Source organism: Tauraco erythrolophus, chromosome 7, assembly GCF_009769465.1.
Source record: "Tauraco erythrolophus isolate bTauEry1 chromosome 7, bTauEry1.pri, whole genome shotgun sequence".
In the NCBI taxonomy this organism is placed as follows: Eukaryota; Metazoa; Chordata; class Aves; order Musophagiformes; family Musophagidae; genus Tauraco; species Tauraco erythrolophus.
This window is the reverse complement of record NC_141471.1, coordinates 51,529,052-51,548,278: the sequence shown is the minus strand read 5'-3', so window position 1 is coordinate 51,548,278 and position 19,227 is coordinate 51,529,052. Positions and strand designations below refer to the sequence as shown.

At 36.1% G+C, this 19,227-nt stretch overlaps 1 protein-coding gene across 1 annotated transcript in view; it reads right to left on the bottom strand.

Moving 5' to 3' along the window:
• Window positions 1–493: 493 nt before the first annotated feature.
• The window catches only part of PDCD6IP (programmed cell death 6 interacting protein), a 34,379-nt gene continuing 15,645 nt past the window's right edge, over window positions 494–19,227 (bottom strand). The window contains 12 exon segments of the mRNA XM_086614729.1: window positions 494–3,056; window positions 3,837–4,042; window positions 4,474–4,606; window positions 7,322–7,416; window positions 8,343–8,477; window positions 9,829–10,077; window positions 10,850–11,019; window positions 11,792–11,903; window positions 12,307–12,484; window positions 13,202–13,325; window positions 14,072–14,294; window positions 16,741–16,857. Coding sequence (XP_086470855.1) covers window positions 2,888–3,056; window positions 3,837–4,042; window positions 4,474–4,606; window positions 7,322–7,416; window positions 8,343–8,477; window positions 9,829–10,077; window positions 10,850–11,019; window positions 11,792–11,903; window positions 12,307–12,484; window positions 13,202–13,325; window positions 14,072–14,294; window positions 16,741–16,857 — 1,911 coding nt within the window. The 3' untranslated portion in view covers window positions 494–2,887.

The window sequence follows — 19,227 nt, the reverse complement described above, 5'->3', positions numbered from 1 at the left end:
TTTTTTTTTTAAAGAAAGAAAAAAAAAAAATCAACTTCTGGGAGTGCCCTTGGGGGCCACTTACATGCTGGGACAAGTTAACTTTGCCCTTACAAGCCTTTTAATTGCTTTGTCTGGCATACCCATGCTGCTTTAAGTCATATGAAACCCAGCCTGACATCAGTTCATAACACCAAACTTTAAATCAAAGTTTCTGAAGGCAGAACAATGTTACTGCATCTCCTCCTTATGCAATCAAAGCTTCGGAAAGAAACACAACCACCAGGATTTAAACACATCTGTTATTACAGACCAGCAGCAGAACCATGAAGCACAGCCGACCGTTTCCCATGGTGGCCGATGTGCCAAGTGCCTTCACCACAGCACAAACTTACTTGCAGGCCCATAACTTATTTCCATCCTTTCCAAAGTAACACTTGCCTGAAGCCAAAGGACTCAAGAGAAAAGCCATGGAATCACATTTTCTAACTGATTTTTTTTTAATAAACTACAGAAGAACAAGATAACATTTCAACCAAAGTCATGACAGCTGCATGCTTAAAAGCAGATACATACATGTCTCTGGATTTTCCTTTCTCTTTAAGGAGGGAGGGAAAAAAAAAGAGAGAGAGTCATGTGAAAGCTGAACATAATGCACAGATTTCTATACATTTTCAGATAATAGCAGACTAAAGCAAGCAGTTAACACAAATGGGAAAAATGTTTTAACAGTGACTCCAGATCTATGAAATTTTAAAAAGGAAATTTCAGTTCTAGGAATCTTTATGCTGAACAAGTTAGATTTTTATACAGCATTAAAATAAGTTTTATAAATTGAGGCACTAGAAACAAACCTACCTTACACAATAGCTCAAATGCATCTAATGCACAAACTGAAAATTCTACAGGCCACAGTGTACTAGAAATTTAGAACTTAAAAGGCTGCATTAGACTTGCACTTGCTCACACTGAGACAGTCAAATTAGTGGAAAACTACCATTTTTCCTGTTAAAGTAAAATCAGGTTCTGATTGTTGGTTCCAAACAGTTATCTTCCTAGCTTTTTCTCACTGTCCTCACTTGCCTCTTACGTATTATCATCAGCAGAAAAAAAACTGGAGAGGTTCCTGTGCCACCTCATTCAGTAATGTTCATAAAGAAAAGCAAAGCCACCTGTCCCTGTGCATGGTTATGTTTCCTTACTTCATCCTGTCTCCTCACATCACTGAGCTTCGACAGGGATAATAAATTTGTTTAGAATTAGAGACTCATGTTCTACAAGGGATGGTTACTTTTACCTTTTGATCTGCATTTCTATGGGGGTCAGGATTAAAGACAAGCAGTCTTCCAAAGTAATCGGAGCAATCGCATAGCAAGAACTTGAGTCAGAAAGAAAGGAGCTCATATGGATACGTACGCTGCTTTCTTTATGAGGAAGAGTATTCAAGATTCAGTGAGGTTTCCACCCAGATGCTACAATTAACTGGCACCCTCTACAACCCTACATTAAAATATACCTCAGTATTTTAATCAGGCACTTAAATAGAAAAACAAAGCAGTAATATTTAACATAGGTATCGTGATAGCTGTTCTGTAAGGCCAGAACATCTTGTATGAAGCACTCAGGAAACTAACTGTCCCACAGAACCACGCCACTCATGTCAAGGGCTAAAGGAATGGAGAGTCCCTCACTAGACAACTATGTTTAAAAAAAAAAAAAACAAACAAAAAGACTGAAAGATAGTTAGCAAATATTTGGTAAAAGCCATTAACCGAACTTATATTCTTCACTATTTAATGCAAAATGTAGTGCAAGGTTATTAATCCCTTGAGAAGATGGATCCAAAGGTAAACATTCAATGTGCTTTCATTTACAAGATAATAATACTTTTTCACCAGAAAAAAAAAGTTTCTCCACTGATAACAAGCTCCCTGAGGGAATACATTCTTCTTTTTCAAGGGAAAAAAGCAATCACTTAAAAACATAATCCGAAAAACTCCCAAGGTCAATAGTTGCCCTAATTTGAGCCACAACACATTTCTGATCAACATTTCTTTGGAAAACGTGGGTTAGACCAACCAGTCACTGGTCCTGTAAGAGGGACCCTGATCTCCCTTCTTTTAAGTAGTATCCTGGAGATGAGAGTAAACATTCTTTTAAAACAGTAATGAACCTATTTTAGTCCAATATACTTCAAAGTTATAGGAAAATTCTACCTGCAAGGCTTGATCTACCAACATAAGTTGTTAATTATAGATTCTGTCACAAAAACACAGAATCAAGGAAGAGAGGTGGAAACACGGTTGTAAAGCTAAATACTTGAGAAGTTATCTTTATGTTATGCAAGTCAAGGGACAAATGAAAGAATCTACAGACACACAAAACACATTTTTACGGTAACGAGAATGCCAAGTGTTTAAACCATTCTTAAGTAATTTATTTTTTTTTACTGATGATTTACAGGGCCTTGATTATTAGACAAAATATTTTAACTAAACTCAAAAAAATACAAACCAATAGAGTATAGAAGAAAATGCTATATGGTTCCATAGAATATATCACACCCAGTGCACACACTGCTTCATTCTTCTCATCTGAACCCATTTGTTACTTATAGGATTTTTGCAAAGAAATCTTTTGGTCTAGCCAACATGTAGTGCAGAGTTTCAGACCACTGAATTAGGCTCTAATTCTGGCATTAGTCTACAGTCTAAACCACTGCAATAGATCTTTCTAAGTGTTTAGTGTAATCAAAAACTGATCTAGACATTTTTGAGCAGGTAACAATAAACAGAAGTGTTAGACTGCATACAGTTCAGTATGGTGCATTAACTGAAGCTAAAAGTTTTAGTATGCTTATTGCCAATTTCTCCCAAATTTTAACAAGCAGAACTTCTTTGCAGATATATTATTGCTGAGGGTAATAAGGCTGTTGAGGAAAAGGGTATCCAGGTTGTTGAGGTGCTGGATATGGCGCTTGTCCAGGGTTTTGATACATAGGTGAAGGTGCATATGGCAGATTATACTGACCATACATATATGGATTATAGCCCATTGGCATCGGCATCTGGCAATACCTGGAAGGGCAGGAAGAAAAAAAGCATACTTTAGTTGTAAAACACTGATGATGTTAATTCACAAATAACAACTCATTAACTGATACAAAAAGACATGCTATCACCACAAATGCTTTCCTTTCATTTTCCTTTTTGAGCAGCAGAAGCATGGTAACTTTCAAGGATTGAACATGAAAAAAAAATTACAATGCATGGAAAAGAAATGCAGACAGAAGGTGGAGTAAAGGCAACTTTCCGGAACTAGAATTGATCTAAATTGACTCTCTCATGTTTAATATCATTGTACATATTTTAACTTTTGCTGAGCCTGCTACTGAACGAGAGAGCAGCTGCCTTCAATTCCTCATGATGACTTCAGGAAGTCAGAAAAAAGCTTTAGCAGAAAGCACACTACCCAGCTAGCATTTTTTCTGTATTTTTCATCATCTTTAGCAAGATACCAAGATTTGAAAAATAAGATACCCCAGCACTTCTGAGATAAACATCACCACCTGATTACGCAAGGGCTGGCAATCGTCCACAAACCACAGTTCAGGAACTGCAGTCCTATCTCCCTTCTTTAAAAAAGCCAAACTACAAAAGTCTAAAAGGAACTCTCCCACAAATGATACCAGCAAGTACTACAGGATTAAAACAAACGAGTAAGAATATCATCTTGCTGCTAATATTAAACACATCTTCAATTACAACAATAACGGATTTTGAAATGTCACATGCAACAAACAAATACTTTTAGATAATAGGTAACAAAACAGTGCAATAAGTACTCCTACAGCTTACCCTGGGTAACCTGGGTAAGTTGGGTAAGGAGGTCCCTGTGCCTGTGAAGGTGCAGTGCTTGCTGCAGGTGCACTGGCTCCTGAAGCAGGAGCAGGAGCAGCAGCAGGAGTTGCAGCTGTTCCAGGGGGTGCTGATGCAGAAGAGGAACTGCTTGCTGCAGAAATCACTGGTGGTGGTGGCCTTGCTGGTGGCTGTGGTTTAGTCCCCTAACAAGAGAAAGTGAATTAAGCTGGAGCTTCTTTCTGGAATCAAAAGCTGTGGTTGTATGATTGTTTCATTTTTATTTTTATTTTCATTTGAAATGGACACTCTGCTGGTTGCAGCTCCATTATCTCTGGAAGCTGCTTTAAAACCTGCCTCCTGCACCAGCCATGTATTTACTCTGTATAGATAATAACGTAAAGCATCTAAAAAGCAATAAGCTTTCAATTTCAAATTTATAAATTATGAACACTCATAGTACATAATACATCTCTCTGCAAAGCCTTTAGACTCTGTCCTCTATTTCACTGCAACACATATTCAAATACACCAATACATTAAGGAGTGATTGATATACACAAATTACAGATCAGTTTGGAGTTCCAAAGTATGGACCTCCTATTTCCAACCAACTAATTCCACAACATGTATTTACCACCATGGTTCTGGGTGCTGGAGTAGGAGCTGACGATGCAGCAGGCTTACTTCCTCCGGCTGATGTGGTCTGATACGTAGGCAGAGGTATAGAGGGAGCACTGGGTTCCCTAGCAATGCTTTGCTGCAAATCTCTATGAAAAACAAACAAGCAAACATACAGCTTAGTGTAAGATTTGTTTGTTATACACTTTCGCAAGCTAAGCTAAAAAGACAACAGACTAAATCTAGTATTTAAAGCGCAATTGTTCAGCTAGCTCAAACTAAATTGGGAGTCCAAATCATCTCCACAGAAACAACCCTCTAACCAAACCTGTGATTAACCACTACATGTATCTTCTAATGTCTTTATCTTACAACTCAATACTGGGTATAGATCACTGAATTAGCCAAAAGCTTTGAAACCAGAAATTACCAGTAATTTTCATATGTGAAGAGATGGTCAGATACAGAAGAAAATCCATGTCATATTGCTTTTAGATTGCTCTAAATTAAGTAATATTGCATACAAATACCATACATCTAACAGAACTGGTTTGTTTTTTTTTTTTTTAAAAAGAGTGCTATATAGTCTGTAGCATCGTTTATATCTGGGTAAGCATAACTGTTGAAAAACTCTGGCAAAAATCTGAATGGCTCAGCACATGACCTTTCAAGTTCTCTGTTACCTCTACTGTCAGAATTACTCTTCATAAGATACTCTGGTATCTTACTTTGGTAAGATACAAGGAAGCTTTGTTAAGCTGTACTACAAGCTGCCATTAAATAGCATAATTTTATAGTCAGCTTGTCACAAAAACTCCAAGGAAGCAGTTCCAAGTTACATATGTCAGAGGAACTTAGTGTATTTCTCAATGCAAACATTCAATATTTGAGATTGGGAAGACTCTAAAGAGAGACTTGAAGCATTTAAAATTTCAGACAATTACGAGTAAAATGATAGGTGAGCAATATGTAACAGCTAGAACTTGATCCCTGGCGTTGTGAAACACAAGACGGGAGACTGACAAAGGTATGCAGTCTAGTTAGCAACAAACTCCTATTATATAGCAGACAAAGGTGAGCTCCAAAGGAGGAGAATAAAACTAGCAACTTCTGAAGAAACATTGTAGGAAAAAAAAAAAAACAAAACACTGAACCAAAAATTCCAAGAAAACTGTTCTCAGTTATCCCTGCAATAAAAAGGAACGATGGAGAAAAAGCTGGAAATACTGTCTTGATGCTCTGTTACATATTCATTTGTGTATCTCAAGCTATTTGTCGCAGACAGTGGAGGGACTATTCAATACTGTACTATTCTGAAACTAACAAAACCAAAACTTTGTATCTTATAAGATGACATAAGAGATGCCATCTTAAAATTATGCTACAAAGAGCAATGGCTTATAGAACAGTGGTTACCATTCAAAGTGAAGTATATTTTGACCACAAAATGACCAAATATATTAAATGTGAAGCTTAAATCACTATTAAAACTGATCCTCCAATGGGCAATCATTGGGGGAGGGGAGAACTATCTCTAGTTCTAAACAACAGAAATTACCTAAACAAATTTATTTTCATTAAGTGAAGATGCAGCCCAGAGTCAGTATTTTTATCGCAGTTGGGGGCAGGGGAAAGGGGCAAACACACATTTTATTCACTCCAATTATGGGTTGGGCGCACTGAGAAATACATTTTGTAGATGTATACTACAAATATCCCAAATCTGATCATCGCCCCTAACCTTGACAGGGTTTCATGCCAGTCATCAGTTAACACACGAGGCAGTAAAAGACATCAGGGCAAGATTCAGCTGAATGTTACACAAACACTAAACCTGCAGCTTTAACACTGAACATTAGCATGTTAGAGACGCGAGATATTCAGACATAAGCCTTGGTTAGGCAGCCTACAGCTTTCCAATTGCATGAATGCAGGAAGTGGAAGAGAGATGGAAGGAATTGCATACGATTACTAAGAATCAATTCACAAGCACAACTCTTAACTGAAGAACAATAGTTCTACAAAGGACAAAGTTAGGAAAGGTAAAATTTGAGGGCTGAGCATCCCATTCACAACATGGCACGTGCACAGAACAAGCGCAGTTTCACCAACTGAAACTTTAGTAACAGCTAGTCCTTTTTCTAAAAGGCTATGTGCTTTGCTAAAGAATATTGATTATAAAGAATATTGATTAAAAGGCAAGCCTTTGCAGTTACGCTTTCTTCTCGAGTATCCGAAAATCACAGCTGAAGCACACTAGACTAGTCTGATCAGGTGTGGGGGACAACAATAACATCAGAAGCTCTCTCACACAAAGGATCAAATCTACTTCTCTCCCCAGCAGTGTACACAATGCAAATAACTAAATAATGATAAAATATCAGATCAGACCATGAAGTGGAGGTGGAATATCAACACTTTATACCCATGACACCAGGCACATGGAAGGCAATCATATGCTAAAGCATTTATCTAATTTCTCAAACCAAAATGACAGCAGAAGCAAGGTGCAGAAACCACAAGATCCTCACAGGAAAGACTAACATGACTAACAATCGCATGCCAAAGAAATGAGAATGGAATCATGGTAGGACAAAACAGATTCACACTGAACAGTATATGGGCACAGCAAAGCAGACTTCAAAGTAGATTTGTTTCATTTATTTCTCCTATCAACTTTCCTAGCCTTTCAGGGGAGGAGAGGGTGGGGTTAGCATTAAGGCAAAGAAGAGGCGATAGTCTTAACACACCTATTCTCCCTTTTTCACTTCATCAAGTACCATAATAAACATGTCTCCAAAGATTAATTTCTGATAAATACTTAACCATTTCTACATAACTTAAACAAAAACTTGAAGTCTTACTTGAGCAGTTCATCTCTCTCAGTCTTGCGAGCAAAGACAATGTCACTGCATTTATTTTGGAATTTCACAAGGATTTCTGTCAACTCATTGTAAAACTAGCAAAGAAAAAAAACCAACACATTCAATCAATACTTGCAGACTCCATGCTAGCATATTTCTACATATTTGATCCCACTACAGGTATTGTATTATTACAACGCCCAGAACCTGCCATTCCAGTAAAGCTTGCTAGTGCATTTTACTCTGCTTTTCAAAACAAGTATTAGTCAGCTGTTGTTCATCCCTGTAATATCATATAATTTTGTTGAGGTTTTTATATATATATAGATGTATGTGTGTGTGTATAAATACAAAAATAGTTTAAGATAACTAAAAAAATGTATTACAACCAGAACAAAGACTAGATCACTTCTGGTGATTAGCCTTTTTTTTTAAGGGGTAATTTTCTTTTTTTTTTAATTTTACTGCCTTCAGTCAGTTCCATGCATTTCATTGGCATAGACATTTCAGATGTCTAATTTTTACCTCTAGTGAGCTATCAACAAATCAGCAAAAAGTACTTAATATAGAAGCAGTAGGACACCTTTCAGAAGCCCAGATCAAAAAAACCCAAGCTAAATAAAGCCCTCCTCATCTCTCCTCATGTATGCCATGGCAGTATATAATACACAAAAATTCGATAAGGTGATTAAACACCATGGGAGAACAGATGAAAGAATTCCTCAGATAAAACGGCTCATCTGGGTACGTCAGCACCAGTTCAGCTGTAATTAACACCTTTCCCTATTTTAATATAAAGCAATGCTCAGAAAAGCCTATTTTTCAGGTAGGAACAAAGAGGCCTTTCACAGCTGTCAAAACAATCAAAATTCGAGCAACTCACTGTCCTCACTTCAGTAGTGAAATCCTCAAAAAACGTGCCTCTCATCTAGCATGTCTGCAAAGTTTATTATGATTTTTGATTCAAGTCTCATTGTGTAAATAAAAAAAAGTTCTTCCAGTCCCTTAAGCATTACCATACCTTCGTGCCTTCTTTTAAATTGGCTACAAGTTCCACAAAGTTGTCATTTGCTACAGCTAAGTTCTTCAAAACTTCTTCTCTTAAATTAGATTCATTGTTTGATTGTTTCATCTTCGAAAAATCCTGATGTGCATTCTTAAAAGAAGGGAAAAAATAAGCAGTGAAAATAAAGCACGCTAGTTCCACATAAGATTGTCTCTTAGTTTTATCCTCTTACTCATCGCTTCTACCCTCCTTTCCTGATACCTTCCTTTCTTCACCTTCCATCCACACATTGTACTCACCGATAACTTGCTGTCTGCCAAGCGCAGTGGCTATTCCAGAACCATACATATATTAACTCCCTGGCAGTAGGTATCAACTAATTATCTGCTATGGGCAGCCTTCAGCTAATATTCTCTTTCAGAGGCTATACTAATTAGGCTCTCTCCTGTACTACCCTCCACTGATATTCATAAAACCACACTGAAAGTTAGTATTTTTAAGAAGTGCTATCTCAAACTCGGTTGACATTGACAAGCTATTAAAAAGACAGGGAAGTGCAAAACTCACAGAAGCATCATCTACATCTCATTTCTTTTGGGAAAATAAACAAACAAACTTAAAAAGACTACTTCTGCTTCCAGAAGCAGTCAAACTTGAACTCCAGGACATTCAAATATCAAAGTAATACACATCAGGATTTTCAAAGTATATTATGTTAAAAGATATCTGAATATAAAATCCCTGATAAACATGGGCCATATGGTCATTTAGAAACAATTTTTTCCCTTTTGGAAGTCTCTTATTCTTACAACCCAAATCATAGTCAGAAGTTGCAAGTACTCTTGTGCATAAATAGGCTGCATCATTACTTAAGCCACTACTGTCACTTGTCCAATAACTAAGACTTCCTCTTTTGCCAGATGTTTCAGGTACCTGTCTCTACAGTTACTGATAAATTAAGCTGCATTTATAAATAAGCTTTTGGAAATTCTCGTTAATTTTTTCTTTTACGAGCTTCGCATATTCTGAAAAATCAATCACACTGTAAGCAGCAACTAAGAATAAACAAAAACATACTTCAGAGACCCAAATCAGAGACCCAAAATGTCTTCTTGTAGGCAGTAAGGACAGGTCTCCTGCTATCCCAGAAAGAAATATTAAGATGGGATAAGAGGAAAAACGAAATCAAAGCCAAAACTTAATACATGCAATCTTTCAAGGGCAATGCCATCTGCAGAACTGGGCCAAGAAAAAGTGCAAGAGAATTTACACTGGAGCTCTGGGAAAGTCTACTAAAAATTCACATTTCTTCCTGGTGAACACAAAAAACCACCCCTGTATTTTTCAACAATCAGGGGAGTAATAGAGTATCAACTGGTCTATAACAGAGCTAACAAGCAAAACAAAGTAGAAAGCAAAGCGAGACTTCTGCAGCACTGGAGAAACAGACGAATCAATGCTCCTTGGTTTAAGAGGAAGGAAGACACACAAAGTAACATACCTGAATGTTTTTGAGAAGTTCTTCCTGCTTTTTTAGGGACTCCTGCACTTTTTGTGTGTAACTTCCATAAATTCTGTCCAACTCAGTCACAGAGATAGCCTCCTCGTTTATAGCACCATCCTGTGCAAGTGCAGTCAGGAATTTGCTTGTCATGTCAAAATTTACAGATTTCAGGTCATTTTCCAGTTGTTCTCTCTCCTTCTTAACCTCATCCAGATTGGCCAGCAAAGTTCTTAAGACATTAACAACCTAGGCAATAAAAACTGTCAGAAGTTAGCACATTTGGAGGAATTATTGTCGAAGTATACCACCCTATTACTTCTTTCCATCCTGCACTCCTCACCGATGCTTGCAACACTGCTGCAAGAGTATTTGGTTATAAATGTGTTTAAGACAACAAACCAGGACAAAACGCAATGAAACAAAAATCTTCAAGCATTTCTCAAGCTATATTCTCCTCTAAAGACTTGCTTCCACTAATAACACTGAATTCCTACAAAGATTTTTAAATCTATTTTTTTTAAACTGATCAGATACAGTCCAATGGGATACTCTAAATAAGGCTGTCAAAACGCTGACTTCAAATCACTCCTAAGAGAAAAATATTCATATTGCTCTAGATGAGTAATTACTTTCTTGGAAAGTTAGTTGACGTAATTGTCTAATAGTTTAAAATACTGGGCCATGTCTTTTACGTTGCCTAATTGCTCCAAAAACCTGAGCACTACACCCCACCACCCTACATAACTAAAACATTAATCAAGGATTGCTCCTTTTGTAACAGTCAATCAGTCTTGCTCTCCGTGGCAACTGAACTTGCTCACACCAAGCGTAACAAAATGTCTTCAAGCAGATTTTAAACCAAAAGACAACGTCTCTTGCAAATGTTAGTTACCTCCTGCATCAATTGTAATAGAAACAAGAGCACCTAAGGATCAGCTTCCACATCATTTCATGTAAGTTTACTTTGCTAGATGAACAGCACTTCTATTCAAAACAGAGATAAATTTCAACACTTTACCTCACTTCCTTGTAATGTTTTTGCTGGATTGGCAGAAGGAATGGCCGCGTTGAGTTCTGACTCTGGCTTACACAGAAGTGCAATCGTGTCCCGGTGAGACTGATACCGCTCTCTAACTTGGCCGTCTGCTTGCACAGCTCTATTCAAAATGTTGTGGTAATTGGCTCCCTCTGGCGGTGCGAGGAAAAAAAGGTGTTCACAGCACTTCAAAACTTGTTTTATCAAGTCTTGCACCAGAACAGTACTCAATACATTTTTATGAGTCTGCAGGTTATGACGTTATATAAAAGTTAAATAAAACTTAAGGTTCTAAGTTATGTTTTAAATACTCCATAAACTAGGAACCTATATGAATTCTCCAGAGAAGCATACAAAAGGATGTGATTGAACACTGGTTCGAGCTACTCCCCAGATTTAAGCCCTTGTAGTTTGCCAAACTAACGCAGTGGTATCAGCCCCTTGTTAACACACATATTAAGCACACAGAAAACATGCTATAGTTATGGCCCTAAATAGTTTGACTAACTACAGGGAAAAACAAGACGAAACATCAAATCGAAAGACAAAAGAACACCTTGATCTGAAATACATAGAAAAGATGTTAATCTACAAAGAAAAATACACTAAAGTATTTAAGAGGTAATTGCAACCAGATTCTTAAGAGGGCAGTCATTTTTGGTTACATATGCTTTCTGCAACTTCAGCATGTATGTGCGCTCCAGGGGTGCAAAAGCAATAGCAAATTCTCTGCTATCACATTATCTCTCAACTCCAAATAATAGTGCAGATTACGCCAAAATACACTTACTGCAATCTCTCCGAAATTGAAATTTGTACTTCTAAACGTAGTATTAGAGCACTGAAAACTACTTTAATTTACACAATGAGAACAGACATTTTTAGAGCATCCCCAGAATCCAAAGCATGACACATGGTCTTTACCTGCCCTTAAAGGCTTATACAGTTCGTTGGACGGCGTTCTCTGCCAGCGCTCCTTGAATTTGGTTCGCAGGTCGTTGTCTGTAGCTTCTTCTTCATCTAATAATCTGAGCGACTACAAAAGTAAAATGTTGAATGCATATAAGCGCTTCTAAGCATGAAATAGCTACCAAGTCTAAAGCTGGCATAGAAAATATAAAGAAAGCTTATACATGCTTCATAAATTTAATTTGGCAAATAAAAACCAGGCATGAAAAGCACAAACCACACTAAACTCTTTCGAATGCTTCCCCCCGCCTTACAAAAATTTCAAAAATAAAAACTCGTAAGGGAACATCCACATATAACAGCACAGTTTTTGAATGGACTAAATGCTTAAATGGTATATTTTTCAAGTGCTATCAAAGTTACAAGCATTTTGGATAATGGTCCACTTTTTCTATTTCCATTTAAAGATAAAAAGTTTAGTGCTGCTGTTTTTTTAAGAACGTTTCAGTGTTAGCAGTTGCTGAGCTTACTTCATCTAAAATTTCCTTGTTCCTTTGTAGCAGTTCAGGCAGATCTTTGATGAGTTGATCAATAGTCTGAATTCCTCCCTGTTCAATCACAGACTTAGACTTGTTCAAAATGGACTGAGGAACAGTATCACCAGACACATCTTCAATAGCAGCAGGAAGATTGAGGGAAGCCAAGACACTAAAAAAGCCAACATGTTAAATAACAACTTGTTAGTAGTATTAGATGTTTTTGTCCTGTAAATAACACTACTACCCAAACAAACAATCAAACAGTCAAGTATAATGGAAACCGAGTATAACATACTCCTGGACAGAAATTTCAAACTGAAAACTCTAAACTCATTCCTAGTATATACCTCAGCAAAAATAAGCTTCAAAGCTCTTTAAGAACTGAACAAATGCTAGTCTTCTAGCACTTAAAAATAGGGCAAACATTTTCATTAGTAACTATCTGGTAGATAAAGAACCAACTACCTTGAGTTACATTCTTATCTTTCAGCTTGACAGATTTTTTTTTTTTATTATGTACTTCAAAGAACACAATTTTTGTGGAAAAAATATCATGTATTGAGTCACTGGTTCAATGAAGCTGACCACTGGAATGTAACAATCCTTCTAGATTAATGGAACCAGAACTTTCACTGAGCAAGTGTCAGACTCCTAAAAAATTAAGAAATATTGAAGCAAATTAAATACTATTTGTTCGTCATATGCTTTCAGTCTTAGTATCTGCAGAAAAGTAGTTCTAAATACTCTTTCTATGGCTTAAGTTTGCCAGAATACCATATAGTAATAAAAAACTGCTGCTGTAATCCGGATGTCTGCAGGCTGCAAGGCAATCAGTGTTTATGTATAACTCCTCTTAATAAATTTAACAAGAAGTCATCGTTCTTACCCATTTGCTAGATTTGTGGCTTCTCTCATCTGGGCTATTGACCTGTTCACTAGATCTGCCTTTCTCTGATTATAAACGCTCACAGATTGCTGAACTTGCAATGGAACCATCTTCTCAAACAGGTCTGCAATTAAAGTAGCATAAATTACTCAAGTTGCACTGTGAAGGTAAAAGGACACACATCTTCACAGCTCTTTCATACAGGTTGTGCTACAGAGACTGACCTAAACAGTTTAAGATACTCTCCCCCTTCGCAAGAAGTCTTAAAAAAAACAAAAATCTATTTCTACAGGTCTTTAGATTGGATTTCAGTTTTTAAGGCTGAAATTGATTTAGAAATAATTTAAAGCCATTATATTTAAAACAATTGTCGGATTACAAATCAGATGTTCCTTACAGCTTCATTTCTAATTCTGCTTTTTTAAAGGAAGAAAATGAGAAAGGAAAGACAGGATCATTTTTCAGAACTCCTCTGTACAACCAGCAAACTGAAATTTTTCAACTTTATGAAAGGCCAGCAACTAGCTTAGTTAAGATTGTACAATTTGATACTTTTTCCTTATATTAGTGTTCCTTCTGAAACTAAAAAAGTTGGTTTAATATAGAAAATACAGTTGCTTAGCAAATCTTTTAAGAGAAGGGTACATTGCAGATAATGGATCTCAACCCATGGTTTACTCTTCCAGTACTTTTTAACATCAAGTAGTAGAACAATAAACTGGAAAAGACAAATGGCACTTCAAAAACACTGCTGTACACTTAGTACAGTTTGAAAGAAAACGTTTACTTTTTCATGGTACAAATAAACTTCGGTGGCCATACATTTCACAAAGTAACAATCACCCTGCACACTCCACACACATTGCTTACCAGTGAATTTCTGACTGAGGGGAACAACAACTGGAGTAGACTTCACGAGACTGGCTTTTCCAATGGGCTCCAAGTCTTTCAGGTCAGGAACCCGGTCATGATAAATGAAGTCATTGTCTTTTTTGGCAGCTGTAAGTGCACGGTTGATTTTGTCAGCCAGATCTTTAACATTTATATATTCATCATAACGAGATGCCACTGTTTTCACCAAGTCTGCTGCATGCTAAAAAAAAATTAAAATACAATTAAAATAGTAACTTTTTTGTCGCTTTCATAAATAATTCAGAAAACAGATTAGCTTCCTATTTAGCCAAGTAACTACTGTCAATACGTATGATCAGTATTATTATTTTCTTAAGAAAATATTCTCCCTTTTTATATATCAAAAATGAAAAAGGAGATTTTACTCATTAAAATAGTTCATTAGAAAAAAAAGAAACAGAAAAAACTCAGTAACCAAGTTAATATCTCACAATAGCTCCACTATGACTCCAAAATTCAAGCGATCATTAGTTAGAACCAATAATGCTTCAAACATCCAATAACAAAAATAAAATAAAAAAGAAAAATGCCCCTATGTCATTTTCACCTTGTTTCATGAAACCCACAGTTTGCTTTTGCAGATACTGGAAATTGTTTCTCAAACCTTGCTCACATTAATCAAGGAAGAGGCCAGAGTCCTGCTTTTCAAATCTGCCACTCACACCCACATAACCTTGACCTCAGAAGCTACAGAAATTATTCTGGAATCCAACTGCAAATTAAAATAAAATACAAGGTCTGCCGTCTCTCCACTTCTGTCTGCTCGGCCTAGATGCCACCCTGAGGTATCAGGTTTTCCTACATCCAATTTACTGCAGGAGAGATGCAAGACAAAACATTGTTCTTTGATTATGCCTGTTCAATCCTGATCATATTTGTGTTGTGAATGTGTAAAAACAGAAGACTAAGAAGCAATGTCAGTCGAGGTTTACATACACTCACAACAACTCACACTTAAGCTTTTGGGGATTGTGGCATGAAACCTGAGCTACATTAGAAGTGAAGTATATTCAAAATTGCTGAGATTTTTTTGCCACTTCCCAATGCACTCTAAATCATAGAAGAGTAGCTTTGCTTTGACACAGTCTAACTAGCATTTGCCAGAAACAGCAACTGAGGAAAAGAAACAGATGTGTGCATATATACTTTAATTTGGAAGGAGTTACATTAAACTCCCCCTCTCTCAATTTAATCCATCTTTGTTCTAGCTATTAAAAAGGGAAATAAAAAGAAAGCATTACTTTATACCAACTGCTTTTTTCAAAAACTCAAAAAGGATACTAAACCTCTAATTCAGCTTAATTATGGAAGCAGTATTTTAATAACTATGGAGAAAAGGATTTAATTCAAATATATTAAATAAGACGACACAGGATTTTAACCTCTGACTACATGCTGTTCATGAAGCCGTGTTAAATGAGAAATAATGGAATATCTCCCCTCAGGCTTCACTAAAGAAAAGAAAAAAACAAACCAAAACAAAACCGAAACACACAATGAAAAAAAAAACACTAACCCAACACATCACCAAAACTTTTAACTAATCAGCATGAAGAGATACTTCCTGAAACAAAATAGGAAGAAAAATCATGGACACAAACTAATTTACTATACAACTTAACAATGCTAGTAAATTTGGTATAGCCAGACCTGTCAAGGCCAAGCACTAAAAAAAAGCCACATTAACATTCTACTAGAGTCCTAGAAAAGGAGGTCTGCTAGGCAGATCTGAAACTCAAAAAAAACCCAACAGATACATCTTCATCTATCACCTAGTAACATAGTCATAACATAACAAAGTGCTATTAGAAGTTCATACAGGCCCTTTGTTGTCATGCAAACATACTAAAAACATTTCAAGCTCCGTCCCACACCAAGCCAGAAAATGCATAACAGTAACTTTCAAAATGTCAACATGATAGTCGTAAATATTTAAGTGTGTCAACCTTCCTCCATTATCAATAAATAGATATTGCACACAGATCCTACCAAGTCAGACAAAGTGGCACTTCATTTCTGGTTGTTTGTTGTTTTTTTTTTTCCCCCCCAAGGACCAAAGGACTTCAAAGTAGTAGGTTTTTTTAGCCATTTCTTTTCCCTACTGTACTTAAAACATGAGAAAACCTTACTCATTACAACATCTATATCTGAGTCTCTCTAGAAATCAGATATAGAGGAAAAAAAATACTAAATACACAACTGTTGGTAGGTTTTTCAAAAGTGATTCAGATTTAAACCAGCATTGCTGGAAAGGATTTAGGTATAGGCCGGGCAGAACTTCAGTGTTTCAGGGAAATTTTTTTAATATAACATTACTTAGAAAAATTTATTAACAAATCTGTTACATTAGCTATAATGAGATAAGAAATCTGTGCAAACATAAAGATACAGACTTAACTTGTCAAGTAGTATCAAACTGCCAAAAAATCATTAAAATACATCTCTATAAAAGTCAGAGAGATAACTATCATCTTCGCAGCTGCTAATGATTTGATTCATGTGATAAACATGCACTGTAATTTTTGAAAATGTTTCATTGTTAGTTATTTGAATTTTAGAACTCTGAGCTAGCTTTTCAGGATTTAAAGTTTTCACATGTTTTTCAGAGAAGAAAAAAAGTTACCCACCTGTAACCTCCCAATTTCTTCACCAAATTTCTTCTGCTGTTTTGCCAGGATAGATTGATGATATTCTGCATTGGCCTGCATAATGCAGTGCTTTGCAGCCAGAACAGGAAACACCTCCTGGAAATAAAAATACTGACCAGGGGAAAGTCCAACCACATTAACCACCACAGACAACATGGGATGCAGGAAGAAAAAGGAAGAAGAAAAGGAAATTAGAATCACCCAATTAATGGTTTAGACAGGTTAAAACATTAGAGGTAAATGTCAGAGACCACATGACTTTACACAGATTGAATCCAGTAAGGTTTTTTTAACCTGCTGTTGCCAAATTCTTAGTGTCCATTATTTTAGATGAACTACAATTTAAATTCAAGCCATGAAGTCGAAACATTTACACTGAAGATTAGAAATGCATGCATGTATTAGAAAGGATAGTTGCAAGAACACCCCCAAACGCCCCCAAGACAGTCAAGACAAAGTGTTCTCAAAAGAAGAGGAGAGGGAGAAGACAGGCCTTTTTTTTTTTATTATTTAACACAGTAATTACATTCAAAACAGCAGCAGTTCTATCAACAAAGCAACTCTAAAATTATGAAAGCAAAGAACAAATAAAGACAACCAGTAACTATTGACATGGAAAGCAATTTAAAAGTCTTTTTTGGCTTTTACATAAATGTACTTATCTTTGCAGGTGTACCAACCTAGACATGAATAAAACATTATGCTGCAGCCCACAGTACAGGCATGGTCTTTGATCAAGGACTTGGCCTTAAACGTTTTATTTCTTAAATCAAGGAGCACTGGAAAACCAGAGTGATGTTTTAAAGACCTCAACGTATAAAGACCTGCTTCTTCCTATTTCTGTAAACTTGCTGCCTCCACAGAGTTGAGGAGGGGGGAAAAAAAAAAGAAAAAAGGTAAATTTGGAAGAAAACACTATCTGGGAGGCCTTACAACTGGAGTCTAACGCATCAAGTCAACCTCTATTTTACACTCCTAAACATGTAACTGTTCTCAGAGCTGGTGTGAACTCATGGAATCAGTAAATCTTATTATGTTTTTTCAAATAATCAATTGGCAGATTACTGTGCTACTGAAACAGGAAGCAGATCTACGGCTTAGAAAGGTCCACAACAACAAAAGACAAGGCAAAGGCTTTATTACATCTTGAGAAATTGGTCCAATCTGTAAAAAGCCACAAAACATATGAGAGGAAATATGCACATGAATAAAAGAATCTTTCAAGTTGCTGACAAGACTATCAATTGAACTCTGAAAAATATTTTTTTCAAGAATATATATAAGAAGTCGCTGACTGGCCTACAACTGTATTTCTGTAATTTATTGTTAAAGAAAAAAAAAGCATGCTTTTACTTTAGCACAGTAGCCCTCACCCATTCAGTTCCTGTCATTATCAAAATTCTATCCTGCATTAGAAGCCAGAGGGAATAAAAGTGCCTTTAGCAAATACTTTGGCAATTATTTGACTAAGATTGCATATTAAATTACAGGACCAGAAATCAACCACTTTCATTTACCACTTGTAAAAATATTTTTAGTAAGTTTTCTAGTAAATCTGATATATTTCACATTTTATTTGTAAAAAAAAAAAAAAGACCACTGCAACCTGAAATAGTTATTTTAGAGTTTTGAAACTACTAATGAATGAAAAATAATTGCAAATTAGCAACAAGGGATGCTTCCTAGGGACATTCACTAAAAAAAAGCGCTATGAAAGACAACTTAGCTAGATAAAATTTCACGAGTCCAATAATACCAAAAGTAAGTATATCCAACTTTTACATTTTTAACACTGCACAAAAGGTTTCCTATTATTTTATGATTTGAACATAATTGATACATTTGACACATTGGAAATCTGCTCGTTTTTAAAGTACTTGTTATACAGTATATACTCAAAGAGCAAGAAGAAAAGATCCTTCTGCCTCTTCCAAAACCAAAAGCACTCAAATTAAGTCAAGACTAAATTGAGATAATTAGAAAGTATCAAGATTGTGTTGGGATGGAGGAAGAGAAGGCAGGCAGAAGGACAGGCACACACTGACTTCCAGTCATGTTTTTCATTAACAGGTAAGTGAACAGTACCACAGTGTTCATGCTGCCAACATGATAGCAAATTTCACAAGAAAACATTGAGACTAGAAGCCAATTAAGCCCCATAAGAGTGTTAGTTTGAAAAACAGATTTAGTAAAGCATTAAGTACTAAGAAGGCATCCCTAAATGCTACCATAAACATTTCCAAGTTCACTTCAAATGAAATGTGTTGCAAGTAAGCACACTTCATGTAATAAGATTTTACTTATTTTTAAAAAACACTATCTTTTGCCTCCTAGATTCTTCACTGTATTTTTCAAATTATAGGTTCATATCCCTTAAATGTAGCAATATGTCAGCTTTTCTTGAAGATACATTTTAAGTGTATTTCATCAAGTACATTGTAAACAGTAACAGTTACTCACAATAAC